This window comes from Carcharodon carcharias, chromosome 4 (genome assembly GCF_017639515.1).
Source record: "Carcharodon carcharias isolate sCarCar2 chromosome 4, sCarCar2.pri, whole genome shotgun sequence".
Lineage (NCBI taxonomy): Eukaryota > Metazoa > Chordata > Chondrichthyes > Lamniformes > Lamnidae > Carcharodon > Carcharodon carcharias.
Window position 1 is genome coordinate 161,125,463 of NC_054470.1, and position 20,022 is coordinate 161,145,484.

General features: G+C 44.3%; 1 protein-coding gene across 2 annotated transcripts in view; it reads left to right on the plus strand.

Annotated features, from left to right (window-relative positions):
• The window catches only part of pde8b (phosphodiesterase 8B), a 359,526-nt gene that overhangs the window by 259,390 nt on the left and 80,114 nt on the right, over positions 1-20,022 (plus strand). For both annotated transcript variants that reach the window (XM_041186070.1, XM_041186069.1), the window contains exons 6-8: positions 12,438-12,526; positions 13,437-13,515; positions 19,474-19,614. In XM_041186070.1, coding sequence (XP_041042004.1) covers positions 12,438-12,526; positions 13,437-13,515; positions 19,474-19,614 — 309 coding nt within the window. The remainder of the gene's footprint in view (positions 1-12,437; positions 12,527-13,436; positions 13,516-19,473; positions 19,615-20,022) is intronic.

The window sequence follows — 20,022 nt, forward strand, 5'->3', positions numbered from 1 at the left end:
CAGGAAACAGAAACTGGGACTGTTTCTGGGACCCAAATCCACCCCAGTCACTCAATGGGATTTTGAGTGAGGCACCCCCTTAACTGGCATAGAGACAGGATCACTGTTCAATTAAGGGCAACAGGTAGACTCTCAAAGCTGGAGAGCCAATCAGAGGCCTTCCAGTTTCAGAGGGCCATCAGCTGCAGTAAAGGGACATGGAGGCGCCCTGTCACCAACTTATTAAAAAATGCAAATAAAAAGTAGAGAAAGCAGCCGTGCCACAACTGTTGGATGGGATGGTGAAGTGGGGAGTGTGGGAAGGGAGAATCCCTCCACAGGGCAGTCTTTAGCTGCACCCTCACCCAGGCAGGCAGGGAGGACCTGTACCTGTGCCTAGTGCACTGGCATCCCAGCATGCTGCTAAGAGCCCACCTCCAGGCCTTGAACCACTCCCCATCACATCAGATAATAGGAAACCAACTGGAATGTCCCAGTCTGCCTCCTTGAGCTATTGTTAACAAAGATCTAAATGTGCGAGCCTCAGCCAACATGGCTGGTGCCCCAAATGGTGTCAGGAAACTGGCATGACAGCTGCTAATTTTGGGCTCTGTTCACCCCCATCCCATTCCCGACATCAGTGGGCCCGAAAGTCCTGCCCTTGTTACACAATTACCAATTTTTGCTTGAAGAAATCTCATCATTAATATTCCTTTGGGAAAACAAGAATTATAATTATCTTTAGTATTCTTATTATTTTGTGTCTACTTTTCTTTCAAAAAAAAAATGTTTTCTTGTCAGAACCAAGAGCCCTGATGACATTTGGAGCACGAACTCAGTCCTGGCACTGTAACTGGGTTGAAGGGATACACACAGTTAAAATGACTTGGGGTAGGATTTTTACCTCATTGGGCGGTGGGTAGCGGCCGCAAAATGGACTGCCACCCTTGATCGGGCCCCGACCGCGATTTCACGCTGACTGGCCAATTAACGGCCAGCCAGCATGAATCGTGTGCTGAAACATCCTGCCCATGATTACTTAAGAGCCATCTACTAATTCCTGTCTATTTGACATTAATTAAGCTGTCATGCTGTCAGTCTCAATGACTTTTACTACCCAATATCTCATCCTTCACTCCATGTTATATATTCGTTAATGAAACTAAAATATTAAAAGGATGCGCCCAAGGAGGATGTACTATTTGTTCAAATACTTTTTAACTAGTTGGGGCTAAATTGGACAGCACCCGATCTCGATGTGTGATTGACCTGCAACTTCACGCTGCTTGCTCATTTCAATGCAGCCAACGCTGTTCATTGGCTATCACATCAGCAGGGATCCCAAAATTATTCACTTGCTTGACACTAGTTAGAGCTAAGCTGTACCTCTTAAAGGAGAGGTGCACTTTGGCTGTAGCAGATGCTGGCAGTCATGCAGCAAGTGACCCTGACCTGAGAAACAGTGAAGAATGGCACAACATGAGAGTGAGCAGGCCCCAAGGTTTCGGACTCTTCACTGGAGGCCTAGGTGGAAGAGGTGGAAAGGAGAGAAGTACTTATCTAGAGGAGGTCAGGTGGCCCTCTAGACGCATGCCAAAAAAGGTAGTGGGAGCAGATATCCCTGGAGTTCAATTCCAGGAGTCAAGCCCTAAAGACCTGGATGTGGTGCCACAAGTTCAATTACTTTATACGAGTAGTCAAGGTCAGTGAATGCATCTTCAAACTGTTTATTTTTTTCATATCTTCACATACGCCTTTCTCCCTTTTGAGAATAGTGGGGAAATTTTGGAGGGATTAGTAGGCTGAGCATGTTGAACCACATCATGAATACTCCTTCCGTGGCCAGCAAGTCCTGGAGTGGGACTTGAACCCAGAGCTTCTGGCTCTGAGGTGGGGTGCTACCTACTGAGCCACAAGACCTCCCTTTGTCTTCAAATGCCCTATCCTAAAAACCACACTACTAGTTTCAGACACTGCTCAGATCGCCTCATCTCATCACTCACCTACCAACAATATCCATCAATCAGGTCTTACAGCTAACATGCATATGCTTTATCTCATCTTCACACATTTACCATTGCTGTAAGCCTCACATCCACATCTCAGATTGCACACACTGCCAGTTTAGAACAACGACAACCGCATTGGCCAAGCAGATTGCATGACACTCAAGGATACAACACCCCCTCTCTTGCAGGAAAGGTGGTGCATAATGGGGGATGTAGGAACAAACCAGAGGGGCACAAGTATGTTTGCACATCCTAACCCCCATGGAGATCACTGGCCATTATTGGAATATCTATTACTGAAGCCATGGCCAGCAGCAGGGTTGAAACCATCAATGATGATGGTATCCTCATAACTAATCTTCCTTCCCACTTCCCCCTCATCCCACATTGTCATCTGATTGGCAAGTTATAGATGGTGTAAGCATGCACCACTTAATTGCAATGCCCCACCCGCTCCGCTCCCCCCCCCCCACTCCCATCCTCACCACCCAACCATCCCTGCACCACAGCCTTACTATTGTGCCTTTTTTGTCCTCTCAGACACCCAAGAGGGGCAGACTGGCCAGACAGTACATGAACAACAAGAAAATACAACACAATTTCTTGATTTCAAGCTCCATCCACCAACTCAGAAGCTGGCACTTAGACCTGGGTTTTCACCACAACAGAGAGCCTCTCCATCATGGCAACCATGATGGTCGAGCTCAGAAGTTGCAAGTCCTGTCCCCGAAAATGGCACTTCCCATTTTCATGGCGGCAGGGCACATTTTGCGCATGCGCAGTTCACAGAGGCAGTTGGCCATTTAGATCATCAGTTGCCTCCACTCGAGTGGGATTTTGGTAGCCTAGGAGTGTGGAACCCAAAGTGTGCAGAGTAGACCTGGTAGGAGCAGGTCTGAACTTTGTGCATTTCTTTGGGTAGCCAGGGTACTCCCTTGGAGAGGTGCAGGTACCCTGTGGAATTTGCTTTAAACTTGTCTTCACTGCCTCAGAATTGGCACAAACTCAACGCCAATTGTCTTGGCTTAAGCCAAAGGAATAGGAGGGTGGGGCTGGTGGACTCGCAGGGCAGTTTTTTTTTGCCTCTACTAACCTGTGCACCCAGGAAGATCTTTGAGATTGAGAAGATGCATAGTGCTTCCTTCGAAGGAAGATGAAAGGTGTGCATAGCACCTTCTCACATAGGGTCATTGAAGCCAGTCAGCATGAGCAGCCGGAGGCCAGAAGATCAGGAGGAAGAGGCTGCAACATGAGCAACAGGAAGAAGGGGAGGCAAGGCAGCCAGGTACTACCCTGTGGGAAGGGTGTACAGATATTGGACATTATACCTCAAAATGACAGATAACCAGTGCTGAAGGTGACTGAGGTTAAGCTGTGAGGTGGTGACAGATATATATTGCATGGTCCAGGAAGAACTTGCGCTACAATTCATCAACCCCCAGGCTCTGCCAATGGCTGTAAATGTAACCAGAGCTGTCAATCTTTATGCCTCAAGTTCTTTACAGGGATCATCAGGAGACCTGTCTGGTATATCCCAGTCAGCAGCCCACAGCTGCATTAAGGCTGTATCTAATGGTTTGTGTGCTTGTGTGGGGATTCACATTCATTTCCCTGTATACTTGGCGTCTCAGACACAGAACCACAGCCTTTGTCCAATTAGCAGGCTTCCCTCGGTTGCCAGGTGTTATTGATTACACCCATGTAGCCATAAAGGCCCCAACTCAACATGCAGACACCTTCGTCAACTGAAAGCCCTTCCACAGGTGCTTTGTGATCACAACAAGGCCTTCCTTCAAATGTGTGCAAGGTTCGCTGGTAGCTGCCAAGATTCCTTCATACTAAGGAGTCCCAATTCCCATAGCTATTTAAGCCAATTATGCAGATTCATGGTTGGTTTCTAGGGGACAAAGGTACCCTTTAAGAACCTCGTTAATGACCCCCTTTAGGAGTCCACAAACTAAGGCAGAGCACCACTACAACAGCAGCCATGTTGTCACAAGGAGTGCAGTCAAGCAAGCCATTATTATTCGATTCACATGTCTCAATCACTCAGCTGGAGCTCTGCAATATGCCCCAGCAAGGGTATCAAGAATAGTAGTGATGTGCTGCCTTTTGCACAACATTACACAGTGGAGGGGCTTACAAATCAATGACACTGAGGCCATGGGCAGAGCTCCAACCTCTGAAGAAGATGAGAAAGCCCTTATCCATTCTGACAATTCAGAACTGGATGAGGAGGGCACCAATGGCAGAGCAGCTGGGAGGTATGGCCATGTAGCCAAGGTGACTCTGTGCAGGAGGGGATCATCGCCAGATGGGCCCTTGTGAAAAATAGATTCTCATAAGGTTCACTGATCTCACAATTGCCATCAGCCAGTCCCTGGTGAGCAACTTCTACATATTGAACTTTTTACATTAGCACAATTACTCAGGGGAATGTCCATGCCCCACAATGAAGAGAATCAACATTAATGAGTTAACTCAGTCACATTCACATTGCTGCAACTCTCACCATCATAACCGTGGGCCTCATCATATTGCAAGAGCACATAGTTATAAGCCATTCACAGCCTGACCCCCTCACATGAATACCAGTGCCTGTAAATGAGGTACCAATGCCATCACCTTGTCCATAATTAAACCGGGCCCACAATTCTGAGAGTGACACAACTTAAGACTTTACACCCTCTACATGCGGATAGGATTGTATGTTCCAGCAAACATGCAGACAAGGCTTATTGCGCAGTTTGCTCCCACAACTGCACAACATCAGCTCATCGAAAGAACTCATGCAGCATCTATTCTGTCCAATGGCCCAGTTTCTGATGTTGGCACCACATACAACATTGCTAGCTTCCATACCTCTATTTCCCACACATCCTGTGACACCTGGAATGCAAATGCAGCCAAAGTAGTGGGGACAGCAGACCGAGCTGTGATGCCTACACCTAGGCCAACGTGTAACACTGCAGTGCAGCTGAATGCCTTGCACCAAGGACTCATGCTTGAGAAGCACCTGCTGCTCAGTATCTGTTCGTGAAGCCTGATCATTGAGCTTCCCTTCAAGTCAAACCTGAATGGACAGTGAAAGATACAAGGAGCATCTCAATGCTTGAGCCTTTGACCTCTGGATTCTTGTGTAGACCAGAGAAGGAAGAAGCCCTCCAAAGCATTACAAATCAGCCAACAAAATTGATCTTCTTGGCAGCATGTCGAGATGGAGTTCTGTATGCCACCCTCATTATTACTGATGAGAACCCCCTTCATAATGTTACCATTCTTTTGGAGCTCTGTAGTGTACAAACACACGTGTAATGCACAAGTGTAAATAAATATATTCAAAGAGTGCTCAAGTGTGATATACAATGTGAAAAGTATAACCACGGTGAGCCCATTAGTACTCTAGGCAAGATGGCGACCTTTGCTCTTGCACACTCATAAGAAGTGCCCCCAGTGTTGCCTCGAAGGAGGTGGAGGCAGGCTGCTCACTTCTCAGTCTATATGACAATGAGGAGCGTTCTGGTCTGCCTCGTCATGCAGGATCTCCTTCAAACTGCGGCCTCTGCATCTCTGCATGGGCAGCATGGTCACAGGTTCATGTGCAGCAGATGAGGGCTCTGGTGGAGAGGCTGGGAAGGTGGAGGAAGATGAATGTGCAGAGGAGCTCTCAGTATCTTCATCCTCCTCAGTTACCTCCACAACCCTGAGTTGGCCTCCAGGTGGGGTTGATGGGGCTGGCTGCTGGTTGCGCAGCAGTTGTCCATTTCAGCTACCCATATGTCAATAGTGTGACCATCCTGCTTAGGGTACACAGCTCCTTGTGTATTCCATGGATGTCAGTGCTCATACTGGTGGACTGATCCAGGCTCAAGAGGGAGGCTTGTACCCTTTTCTGGACGAGTCGCTGCTCTTGCATCCACTCCAAGTTTTTCTGCATGTGTCTCTCCAAGAGATTGGCCAATTCCTCATGGTCACATCTCATGTGGATGAGCCCCCAGGACAATGTGGAGCTCATAACGGTGATGGGCTCCTCCATTCGTAGTCCAAGAGCTCCCACTGTTTCAGGAAACTCTGCCAGATGCCCACACATCAACTGCTGATTGGACAAATACTGTGCCCCAAAAAGTGACCTCTGAGGCTCCATGTTCCAACCACTGAAGCATCAAAGTGACCTTTCTCCCTCCTCTGATGTGGACTGTGCACAGATATCTCTGACTCTGACACCTCCTGCACTCTGGGTGCTGTTCCCTACACCCTGTGCCACTGACTCTCCACACATGCTACATCCCTCCAATGTGCTGGTATCTGAGTTGGCGGCATGTGGGCTAGTATGATGTGACACTGTCTCCTCCTGATGCCCAAGGGATGAGCTGGCCCGGAAGATGAGTGAGCAGAGCTGGGACCTGTGTGACACACAAAATGAGATATTTAGGTTTTTTTAAATTTATTCCTTCATGGGAAGCGGGCATCTCTGGGTGGGCCAGCATTTATTGCTCATCCCTAATAGCCCTTGAAAAGGTGTTGGGAGCTGCTTTCTTGAACTGCTATAGTCCATGTATTGAGGAACACCAATGGTGCTGTTAGGAAGGGAATTTCAGGATTTTGACCCAGCAACAATGAAGGAACAGCGATATATTTCCAAGTCAGGATGGTGGCTTGGAGGGGAACTTGAAGATAGTGGTGTTCCCATTCATGGGCTGCCCCTGTCCTTCTAGGTGGACGTATGTATAAGCGTTCACATTGTGAAAGCACACTCTGATGCACACCACTGCCTTTTACCATGTTCACTCTGCCGTTATGGCATAACACCATTCTTGCACTCCCTCTCATGCCAATGTCCCATTATGCTCAACGAAGTGATAGCATGACTGCCACCATTGCTTACATATACAAGTCTCAATGCTGAAGCCGAGGTGTGTGCCAGGTCTTGCACCTTAGCTGCAGCATGTAGATACGACCCTTCCCTTGGAGCTCTGTGTGGATGAGCTAAGCTACACGTGTTGCTGGAATGCAGCAGGTCAGTGAACCTTGTCTAGCACTGAATCCAGAAATGCTCATGGTCTCCTGCTGCGCACACAGCAGCTGCAATTTGTATCCAGGCCTTCTTGGTTGTTGTAGGTGGATTTTGATAGCCAGCAGGGTACAGGACAGATCTCCTCCTTATGACCTCTTCCATTATCCCTTGAAGTGAGGAGCTGCTTGACCCATCCCTTCCCCTGCGTCTCCTTTGTGTGACATCCTATGAATAAAAGTGTAAGGTGAAAAGGGTCGTGAGCCATTCACTTTTGTGTGCTTACATGCACTAAGAATTTTCTGCATATTATTAATGATTACTGCTAACAGTGTGGTGGAGAGAATAGCTTTGCACAAATGCTTGGTGCCATGTATGTTACGTCTGTTGATCCAAGGTAGCATGCTGTGCTCTGCAATCACTGACAGCCCATGGTTTCCTCTCTCTTAGTCACACTGTTATGCCATGACAGTGTGCAGCTGTGAGGGACCTGGTCAATGTTTAACTGTGTGGGGCACATGCTGATAGATGCATGACAAGAGGGCAAGTGGATGGGAAATTGAGCATGGCATTGTTCATCAATCATTCACTGAGCCTTGGCAGTTAACTTTATGATACATAACTGCACAATATCTGTACCAGGTCATAGTGGCAAGGCGATGCCATCTCCATCGCTATGTCTTGTGAATCCACTTCGTGCTTTCAGTGATTCACTTTGATTTGGCAGTAACAATGTCAATCTTCTCCTAAGGAAAGTCCATGATGGGCCATCTGTTCCAGGGTCAGCTAACGGACATTACAGCTTTGAAGCTCACCTGACAATGTAATGTATTTGTACGAAGCTATTCTCTCCACCACACCGTTAGCAGTAATCATTAATAATATGTAGAAAATTCTTAGTGAATGTAAGCACACAAAAGTGAATGACAGCATGAATGGCTCACGACCCTTCTCACCTTACATTTTTATTCATAGAATGTCACACTGAGGAGACCCGGGGGAAGGGATGGGTCGAGCTGCTCCACATTTCAAGGGATAATGGAAGAGGTCATAAGGAGGAGATCTGTCCTGTACCCTGCTGGCTATCAAAATCCACCTACAACAACCAAGAAGGCCTGGGTACAAATTGCGGCTGCTGTGTGCGCAGCAGGAGAGCATGAGCATTTCTGGATTCAGTGCTAGACAAGGTTCACTGACCTGCTGCATTCCAGCAAGCTTAACTCATCCACACAGAGCTCCAAGGGAAGGGTCATATTTACATGCTGCAGCTAAGGTGCGTGACCTGGCACAGACCTCGGCTTCAGCATTGAGACTTGTATATGTAAGCAATGGTAGCAGTCCTCCGAAGCACAGGAAGTTAACCATGAATATCTAACCTCTCAAATGGGCCTTTCTGAAGGCCCACTTTTTATCTGTGCCCTAGTCACCCAACCCATGCCAGGCCCGCCTCCAACCCTTCACTACTTCTGGGCTTGCTCACCCCAACTCCTAAATAGCCCGCCCCTCTGGACCGAAAATCTGTCATTTTTAAAGATCTAGTTTGCGGAGCCAGGAATTCTACCAAATCTGCACACTTGCAGATGGAAATCCAGTCCTTAGAGTATAACTTAGAGGCAGGACCTGTACACAGGGAGACAGTAAGCACAAGTGGGCAAGGATAGTGCAGGTGCCAGCTCACCAGAGGGCATGGTCACACACAGGTCTGCTGCAGAGGACTCAGATGAGGACTTTAATGATGTAGACCAAAGAAGGACACTGATCACACACACAGTGAAATACCTGGTGCATTGGGAACCTGCCAGAAAGCCCATGGTCAATGTCAAGGAGCATGGAGGGGTCCAGCACCAATGTGGCACAGGGTTTGGCACAAGAGTTGAAGCTCATCCTTTCCAGAATCCTTTCCACACACCAACCTCTTTCATTTCCTCCTTGTCCAAGACTTTAGGCAATATTTCAACATTCTGCAGTTCACAGTTGCCCAGCACAAGATGAATTTGATTTCTGCAGAGCACATATTTGCTGTAACCCCAACACAGACTTAGTAAACATAATCAATTTGTCAAATATAGACTAGCTGAAAACCTCTATTCCATTAATCATAGATGCAGTAACAAACTTGAGTAATTCAAACACAAACTTTCATGATGGCTTAGCAGGTTAAGGCAGTGAATAGCTGAGTGCAATTATACAAAATTATTCCTCTAAATGTTTTAATCTTTACCAGAGTTACATGCCTATCGGTGAAAATCATTCAACTCCCTTCAGAATTTTGCTATTTTTCAAATTTTTCCAAATTTAATTTGAAAGTATTTCTGCTTTTACTGTTTAGTTGCAGCTTTGTGTAATGATTGTACTGGAGTGTGTAAAGATGTGTGGTGACTGTTTTGTTGATAAGGTAGAGAGGGAAAATGGAAGAGATAAAAGAAGAAAATTTCAGGCATCAGCTGTTCAGATGAGATTGTCTTTGGGATGAGAGGCAGTGGGCTGAATTTTTCAGAGGAGCTGGAAGCACTACCACCAGGGACGAATAAAAGAGACAGTAGGACCCTGGGGTGGAATTTTGCTGGCGGCAGCCAATTAACAGGCCACTGTGGGGGCTGCTGTCCAATTGAGAATCGTAGCCCGCCCCCAAAAGCTGATGGACCAATCAGAGGGCTGACAGCTCAGAAACCTCAGCAGCGCCCTGGCTAGTGGTGGCCAGTGCTGAGGTCGTGTCCTTAAAGACTTGTAAGTTTCTTTGGGGAAGCCAGGCCCTGGCAATCCAGGCACTGATATAAGACAGTTAGCCAAAAAATCAGGGGGCAATGAGGAGAAATTTTTAAAACCACGAGTTATGATCTTGGAAGCATTGCCTAAAAGGGTGGAGGAAGTAAATTCAATAATAACGTTCAAAATGGAACAGTTTCATACACTTGAAAAGGAAAAATGTGTAGAGCTATAGCAGAAGGATGGAGATGGGGGACTGTTCTTTTGAAGAGCCAGTGCAGGCATGATGGTCCAAACGGTCTCATTCTGCGCTGTATTATTCGATATTAAATAGCACAGATAAGATAGGTGGGGAGAGCATATAATTGGGCAGATTGGGGGACCCCGCCATCCTCGCATATCCACCCCGATTAAGTCATTGGTAGGAAGGCCCATGAGCAGCCTTCTTGCCCCGCCGCCAATTGAGGTCCTTAATTGGGCAGTTAAGGGCCTCATCCACTGCTGGCATTAAGCCAGCGACAGTTGGACCCATAGCAACATGGGGAGCACAACGATGTTGTTTTTGGCATCCGGTGGTAGGGGAATCTCTCTTTCAAAGGCACTCAGTGCCTAATCGAGGAATTTGGCATTGGGAAGGGGGCCCCACTGAGAGTCATACCCCTGCCCTTGCTGCCGACCTGCCCTACACCTTCCTTCATCCTGCAAAACCCCTCCCGCCATCACTCATGAGTCCAGGGATCCAAAGCAAAGTCTGGGCCTCAGGTGGGAGTGTCTTTCCAGCAGCAGCCAGCACCTCCCCAGTGGCGCTGGCCGGCAGTGCTTCCGCCCCAGGACCCTTGATTCTGTGAAAAGGCCTGCTAGTGACCTCTGAACTGCCTGACTGCCATTTAATATCAGTGGGTCTTCCCAGGAGGAGGCAACATGGGTCTCATGCTAGCTCTCCAGCTTGCAGCCAATAGCCCTGTTGCCTCCATAAAATTACTTTCCATCTGACCCACGTGATTTCAGACCGAAGACTATTGCTGGCACAGAGTGAGAAAGTGCAAAAATATTTCATTCCCATGATTGACATCCCTCATTCTCATGAACACAATATTCAAGGAATATGTATTAAAACATTTAAATGTTTTTTCCTTGGTTAACATTGCCTATAGAAAAGCCAAGGTGTTCAACAATCTTGGTTATTTACTTAATATTTAAGCTCTAACTGTGTAGATAAGATATTATTAAACTTATTGAAACAACAATGGTATTCCTCAAAATAATCTGGAATTTTCTAATGGTTACGCATTAGAGATTCTTCTTGCAAGCTGATGTATCATGTGGGGCATTGTATCACACTAGGTTCTGTTTTTACCTTAAATCCGCACAAGTGTATTTTCTAGCAGCAGTTATTGGTCAGGGATCGAATGCAGAAAGCTTTGAAATCTTCGATAAAGTAGCTGATCTATCATTCTGTATGCAGCATGTAGGTAACAATACGCCTGCCATGAAGTTGAGCAAAGTATGTTTAAAATAATTACCAGTATTCACGTCTGGGTTAAAACGTGAGCAGCGATTTTTGCCTTCAGTCTTATAATGCTGTGAATAAGGTCAAGTTCCTACTCAATAAATCACTTTAGCTGCTGATTGCCCATTGAATGTTACAATATATAATGGAATTAATTGATATAGTCTGTCTTTATTATTAAGGAACTCACTTGTGTTTAAAGATATGTCAGTGTAAATCACCATGCTGTTAAGTTTCCAGTGTTTATTGGAATTTCTGTCTCTCTATTCATTAGAATGTCTACACTCTGTGGATAAAAGGTTTGTTCAGTATTTATCTAAAATAATTGAGCTGTTCAAACTAAATCTAACGTTGTTAACAAAACCAGACCCTATTATTTGAAGCAATCCTTGGGCATTCAGAGAACTGCTTGGCCTATTCTGGCCTTGTGCAGGTTCATTTTACAATGTTTTAGGGGCCATTTGGTCTAGCATTAGTCTACTGAGACTATTGCCTGTTAGAGACAAATGGGATTGAAATCCTCATGAGTGCAGTAGAATGGATATTCCTGGATCCCATTAGAATATGTGGAGTCAGATTGGATTTGTTTAATAAAATCATTTTGACAGATACTTGCTGAAAGTTTGGGGAAGAACGCGTAGCACTACATGTCTGCACAAGAAGTTTCTCTCCTCTCCAAAATGATGCCGATCTCCCCATGACCTACCTCCCCTGCCTCCACCCCCCCCCCCCCAACCCCCAACACCCCCACTGACTTTTGTAAGGATCAAGGATCAATCAATTAACAGTTGATTCCATGGTCCTTCAGGTCATGACTCCAGCCTGGAGACCCCAGTGGGTCCCAGCTCAAGAGCCTTTGTCTGTGCAACATCCCTCTCCCAACCCCCAAAAGCATTCCTCCATCCCTTCCTATCATTGCATTAGCAATCAAATCCAATATTGCTCCTAGTCCTTCCACTCTGCAATAAACTACTTCCACTCCCACCTCACCATTTTCTCCTTCTGCTAATAATGTTGATGGCACCATCCTGCATCAGAGTGAGATTTTGCCATGTGACTGCACCTCCACCAGTTCATAAATCTCTTATGTGCCCACCTGACTTGGAAGAAGAATGGGAGCTGGTTAGTGTTTCCCTTGTAAAAAGGTCGTGTGATGCATTAACAAATTCAGTTTCAGGTTTTGAAATACCTGCCATTAATCCTATTTTCTCCTCACCCTTAGCGGTACATAGAGAACCCCAATGTAACTGCGTGCTACAATGAACTAATTCAGTTAGAGCATGGAGAGGTGCGGTCACAATTCAAACTACGGTACGTATTTGTCTAACTAGCTGGCAATTTACAGATGTCACTAATTGAGGGAAGTATTCAGGGCACTGCATTTAATATGTTAATGGGACAATATGTAGAAAAGTCACCAGACCCAGATGAAATGCATCCTAGAATACTGAAGATTGGGGAAGGAAGAGATGGAGCAGCCCTTGTCATTATTATGCTGAGGAACTGGACAGGGACAAATATTACATCCCTAAGAATAAACCAGGTAATTATAGGCCACTTAAATTTGTCTTGGTTATGGGGAGATTTCTACAGTCTGTTATATGGGATGAAACAAATGAATACCAGGAACAGTCAGCTCAGATTTTTCAAGGGCAGGCTTTCCTTCACTAACTTTGTTAAATATTTTGAAAAAAATCCCAGTGCAGTGATGGATTTCAGAAGGAGTTTCATAAAGTGTCACATAATAGTTTTGAAACTACATGGCATTAAAAGAAACATAGCTACATTGATAGAAAGATGGTGATGGCACAGAAGGCAATGACTAGGTGCAATTTTATCTTGATGGAATGCTTTTCCACAAGTGGGCATTGAGGCAGAATCTTCAAGATCTCTTAAAATGGAATTGGAATGCATATTTGAATAGGCATAATATAAAAGAATTCAAAGAAAGGACAGGGAAATCAGATTAAAGTAGACAGCTTGAGTTGAAGAGCTAGCACCAACACCACAATGATAAGCTGAATGGCCTCCCACAGCATTATAGATTGGACGATTCTAGGCAATTTAGGTAAAGAATCTGAATCAGCTTTAAGTTTCTTGTTGCTACAAAATATTGGGCTTTTATGCCTGCACTCTGAAGAGAAGTCATCTTAAATATATCTTTTCTAAAATAAATGCATGGATTACTCAAATATTTCCACTACTCTGATCATCTTTCCAGGGCTTGCAGTTCCATATTCACAGCCCTAGAACACTGTCAAGAGGCAATAGAAATTACCAGTGAGGACCATGTCATCCAGGTAACCTAACATTACCAGTTTGTTACAACTCATGTATAAATGATTAGTTTAAATTAGTTATTTCCACATTAACATTTTGTAAAACCTGTATTCTTCCATTCTAAAATATATTTCTTGCAAAGTTCATGAAGTTCTTCATCGAAGCAAATGATCATAAAAGAGTCTACAGTCCATCAGGCTAATCCCAAAAACTATAGGGTCCAGCCAACGGATTGAAACCCTAGTCTGCTATTGTTGGTTTATCTTGGGATTCGCTAGCCTCTTCCTCTGCAAGAGATCTTGCTAGAGGCAATGGTCTTTTGTTCAAAAACATTTATATACATGGTAATACAAAAACATTTGTATACATGCTAACTGCTGTATGCTGGGGAGGTGGTGGCATAGTGGTATTGTCACTGGACTAGTATTCTAGAGACCCAGGGTAAAGCCCTGGGACCTAGATTTGAATCCCACCATGGCAGATGGTGAAATTTGAATTCAGTAAAAATCTGGAATTAAAAGCCTAATGATGACCATGAAACCATCGCCGATTGTTGTAAAAACCCATCTGGTTCACTAATGTCCTTTAGATAAGGAAATCTGTGCTTACTTGGTCTGGCCAATATGTGGTTGACAAATATCCTCTGAACAAGGGCAATTAGGGATGGACAATTAATGCTGGCCTAGCCAGCAACACCCACCCCACCCCCCATGAACACATAAAAAAACTATTTTAAAAGGTTAACTAAGACTGGAGCTAGCCTCTGAGATGCCTCACAGTCATTGTGACATCACTGTGACATGGTTCCTTACACACATGCTCAGTAGCTATCATTAGAGTTAACCCTTAACTCTACATCTCGCCCTGAGTCTTTATCTCCTTACTGTTATACACATATTCTCCTACACTTCTCCCTCACAGACTCTTGCACCAGTGGTGTGATTCTCCAACTGTGCTCTCTTGAAGATGTATAGGACGTATGCTGTCTAGAACCTTCTCCTTGGAAGGCAACTCCTCAGACAGAGATTTCTACTTCTGGTCCGCAGTATAAAGGCGATGAACTGAAATTGTCTTTTTCTTCTCTTTTTTCCCTCCTTCTTGGTATTTTGGGGAAAGTTTGGACTGCTAGTTGCTCTTGCTTGAAAGAATAAAGCTCGTTCAGCTTTAAAGGATCAACAAGCTCTTACTGCTGCAACAAAAGAAGTATTGTGTAATGCCTCCTCATCCATGAACAAATCATATTTTTTATTTGGAATATTCTTTCCTTCTCTTCAAATAAGCAAATGACAAAGAATATCCCAAATAAAAAATGATGATTATCCTGCTAAGACTGTAGGAATTCTTTTTTCTGTGGGTGGTGGTTCATGTTTGCACATTCTCTTAGTGTGAGCTTGCTCCTCAACAGGCCTGAACATCTCTGGAAATTCATCAGAATGTACGCTGTCTTCAAAAAATAAAGCAAGGTTCAGGGTTACCTCCTGTGACAAATCATCGATATCAGTGGCATCTTGGTTATCATCCTCTTCCACGCGTTCCCGGAAGAGCAAATTAAAGTCTAGAATATCATCTTGCAGCTGGTTACCTTCATCCTTGGCACACCTGTCTCCTCCTTCATCTAGCTTCACCTTGAAGAGAAATGAAAGATCTACGATGTCCTCCTATGGTCAAGGGGAAGGAGTTTTATCTATGAAGACTGATACACAGCATTCTGAGTCAACTTGAGTTTCTTTAAGAGTCCCTTTAACAGTTTTCTTCTTCTATCTGGTAAATACAGATTTCCTGGAATGGCAGATGATTTTAAAATGGTCTAATATGCCACACCCATGGCACTGCACAGCTTGGGCGCAGCATTCTTTCCACCTGTGGACCACCTTCCCATTATAGTGGGGACATTGGAAAATGGGGCTTGGCACCTTTTCGGATCGTTTCCCTGGTTGCTGCCTTGCTATACTTTCAATTTTACAAACCACAAATTGAACAACTTCTTTGGGCTGTTCTTGGGAAATTTCCCTCATTTTTCTGACAGAAGTCTTACTCTGTCTCTGCTCTTCAGCTTGTCTGGCCAGTTGTATAGCTTTGCTTACATTTAAATCTTCCCAAGATTTTAGGATGTCAGATTGATTCTCATCTAAAATGTCAATGACAACTATGTCTGGTCAGGTTGTCTTTTAGTGTTCCACACTCACGATTTTTGGCTAGATGGTGCAATTAGTTGATGAATAACTCAATCCCCTCACCCTGTTTTTAACTATGCCAATTAAATTTCACCCTTTGTACGACAATACCTTTACAAAGACTGAAGTATGACTCAAAGGCTCTGATGACATCCACGTAGGAGGCTGGCTCTTCTTCACCTGCTGTATGGCTAGAATATCATCTGCACTGCTCCCAACAACATACAGCAAAGTGCTTACTTGAGCTTTGTTCGCTTTACTCACAAGACATGAGGCTTTGCGGTACTGGCCAATTTTTCAGCCTGCTTGATTTATATTTTGAAATGATTCTAGTAGGGGCAAAGTAGTAATCCATCACCCGCTGCTCTGCACGGTTGCTGGATTTCTCTTCAGGCTTTTCCTACTGTTTCTCTGTGGGTGTAGTCACTGCTGCCCCCATCTGTTATTGTGGGTTTTTCTTTGGATTGATTGGCTTCTTATTCCAGAAGAGATCTTGCTGGAAACACTGGTCTTTTGTTCAAAAACATTTATTTACGTGCTATTTACAAATGTTAAATAAGACGAAGACAACTGGAAGATACTTTCCGAGATGCTTCACATTCATCTCCTCTCAGTGAGTGACAGCACTGTGACATAGCTCCTTAGGCACATGCTCAGTAGCTTTCATTGGAGTTAACCCTTTACTCTATACCTAGGACTTAACCTGCAACATATTGTTCTCTTCCTGTAGGCTTCAGTTTTTAGTCTGCTCCAGCAGATCCCATGTTCCAATCTGGGTGGGTTGTCATCAAGAGATTTGAACTCCTTTTAGGCTTTCATGACTTGAGGTCTGAAATGACAGTTAGTTACAACAGGATTTTATTCTGGTCTGTATTCCATGGCTTACCTGACAGTAACAATCCAAACTTCAGACTGCGTGGTGTAGGCACCAGACTGGGTGCTGTAACTTGGGATTTAAGTTTGAATCAAGTCAAACTAATACAGTGTTAATCTCTTCTACTGGCTGTGAGTGCCTTAGGCTCGGTCACCTTAGACAATCTCAACCCAAGTTCTAGTAGGTTGATGCCCAAAAACAGAAGACAATCCCAACAATCAGAAAATTGTGACTAAATTGCCATCCATGAAACAAAGACTGTGAAGAAAGTTACTATGCGATGTATAGCACTTCAGACTAAAGCAGCAATGGTTCACCTAAGGCTGGGCATAGCCATATTGTTGGAGCAGGAAAAGGGGGAGCTTTATTTTGCACTTTAGACACTTAATGGTGATGCAGGGTGAGAGTTCTTTACATTGACCCCCCACCCCCAACTTCATGAGTACAAATATTCAGCTGAAAAACTATAAAGGAAGACTTTTTAAAATTAATATTCTTGTCTCACATTTCCCACACTTCAACGCTGTTTTACCGCACCTTATCAATCATCACATGCCATCTAGTCTCAGGATAATGCAATGCAAGATCTCTCAACTATTTATTGCGACAGATGTCGAGGGACTTGGAGGTTTGCAAATCAGTTTGGTTTTAGTATTTGTTTTCCCAGTGACTAGATGTGAATATATATTTATAAGAATGATCCTTACCTTCCATCTGTTTGGTGCAATGCAGAGAGCAGCAAATGGTACAGTCCTTATAATATGATTACAAATCAGGGTTCCTGACTACAATAAAATCAAGTGCAAGCCTGTGTGTTATTGCTATTTCCAAGTGTTTATATATAATAGCATTTGCTTTTTCAATTTGATTCGGAGATATCAGTAAATACCAGCCAGTCATAAAAGTAATACAGTCATTAGAGTCATGTAGTAAAACAGAACATCTAAGAGTCCTGACATTATCAGGGATCTGACTGGAACGATAACTCAGAGGCCTGAGTGGGAAGCCTCTCAGTTTCCTGCCGGGCCAACCCCATGTGGAAGAGCATCGAGCGCAAAAGACAGCCAAAAAAGCTAAGATTTTAGAACTTTATTAATTTCATAGTGTGGCCAGTTCCAGCAGTAGTGCAGTTTCCTAGATGCCTCTGGTGCTGACCCAGCCAAAGTTCATGCAGTGACAGGTGACCTCTTGATGTGACTACCATTAGCAAGTGTGCCACCGCATTTGTGCTGCTCCCTATTTCAACAAGGCTGGAAAGTCCAGAGGAGGTGACCTGGCAGGGATGCTGGGTGATTTCAGATGCTTTCAACAGGAAACATCTCTTAGGTGGTCCTGCTTTGTGCTTTGTAAGAGGATCACTTCAAATTTAAAACTCTGGCAAAGCTTTGGGCTCCAAACCAGGTGGACACATTTACCTAAGATGAGCCATTAATTTTGGTCTTATTGCACCGAGGATACTTCATTGTCCCAATGAAGGCCTAAGGAGTAGGAACTGCAATGTTCTGGGTCCCTGTGCCCTGTCCCTGCTACATCAGCCGCTATGTTGGATGTGGGCAAAGTTTCCATCCCATAAATTTTAGGCTATAGTGGGGTCTTGGCATAAGTAGGGTTGGCCTGGTTTTGGCTTTTTTGAAAGATGCAACTTGTTCAGGAAAAATAGGGAAGAAAAGAAAGGAGGAGGAGTGACAGTTTTGGTAAGGAAAAGCATTATTCCATTGGGAAGAAGGCAGGGGAGTGGCACAAGATGAATTCCTCTTTCAGAGAGCCAGCACAGACTCAAAGACCCTCTCCTGTGCTGTAACCATTCTATGATTCTTAAGACCTGCTGAAGTTACACCAGGATTATACCAGAATAAACATGGCCCGGAATCTTTACCCCAATCGGGCGGGCGCAGTGGGTGGGCCCAGGAGCAGCCGCGCAACAGACCACCACCCGCGATCAAACCCCGACCGCGATTTCACACTGGCTGGCTAATTAACGGCCAGTGAAACGTGCACTGATAACTTCAGCGCTGCCTAGATGGGGGTGGGAAGAGCACAAGCACTGAAGCTTGTGCATGTGAGGCGAGTGCACTCATTGAAGGCTTCCTGAAGGCACAGAACTGCCTCAGAGAGATGAAGATTTCTAACATTAAAAATAAAGAGTAAAAATAAATAAGGAACACATGTCCCCTCATGTGACGCTGCCACATGAGCAGGGACATGTTAAAAATGAATTTTAAAAATTTTTGTTTTTTTTTAAATCGCTGTGTGAAACCTCATCCCACCCATGGGTGAGGCTTCGTTAAAAAGGCCGCTTGGCCTAAACATCCACCCACCAACCGAATGGTTGGATGGGCAGTGAAAAATTCAATTTAATTAATTGATTAAGGGCCTTAATAGGCCTCTTAATTGTTGGCGGGCATGTTACCACCTCTCTCACGTGCCTGCCAAGCGGAATATTGCGAAAATGCGTGATGACTTCGGGAAACTTGCCGGGTGTCATTGCGCACTACTTTACTCCCATTCAGGTCGGGTGCGTGCCCGCCCAATGAGGGAAAAATTCTGCCCATGGATTTTCAGTGCCAAGATAATTTATTGTGCTAGTTTCTTTTCTTTACTTTTTAATGGATGCAATCGGCATTGGTAGGGCCAGCATTTATTGCCCATCCCTAATTGCCCTTGAGAAGATAGTGGTGTGCTGCCTTCTTGAACGGTTGCAGTCCACCTGGTTGAAGGTCACCCACAGTGCTATTAGGAAGGGAGATCTAGGCTTTTGATAAAAGAATCACAATGCCAGTGATTTTAATGGGAAAAAAATACACACTATGAACGTAAACAATATGACTAACAGTAAGTACCTCTGTTAGAGCCTTTTTCAGTACAATGAAAGAAAACACAAGGGGTATGTTTGAATAGAAAGTTAACGTCACTCTTGATTTCTGTTGCAGTATGTGAATCCAGCATTTGAGCATATGATGGGTTATCATAAAGGGGAGCTGATTGGCAAAGAACTTACTGAACTACCCAAAAGTGACAAAAATAAAGCAGATCTTCTTGATACAATAAACACATGTATCAAGAAAGGAAAGGTAAGTGTTCCTTATAGCTTTTCAGGTCTTTGATATATTTACCTCTTACATATTCCTGCTTATGGATCTTGCTGTGCACAAATTGGCTGTCATATTTTTCTACATGACAACGTCAACTACAGATCACAAGTACTCCTTTGACTGTGAAGCGTTTTAAGATGCCCTGAGGCTGTGAAAGGTGCTATGTAAATGTGGATCATTTTTGTTTTCTTTTGAACTTGGCGATGTGAACCATTCAAATTGTCACACAGGGTAATGGTAGTAATACCAGAAACATTTGTGAAAATGCGGGGAATTGAACCAAATATTCATTGAGCAAGAAAAAGGTTGGATTTTGAAATTGAACAATCATTTTTGTGCTTAGATTTATCTTTTTAATGTAATTTCAATCACTTTTAATTCTACTGA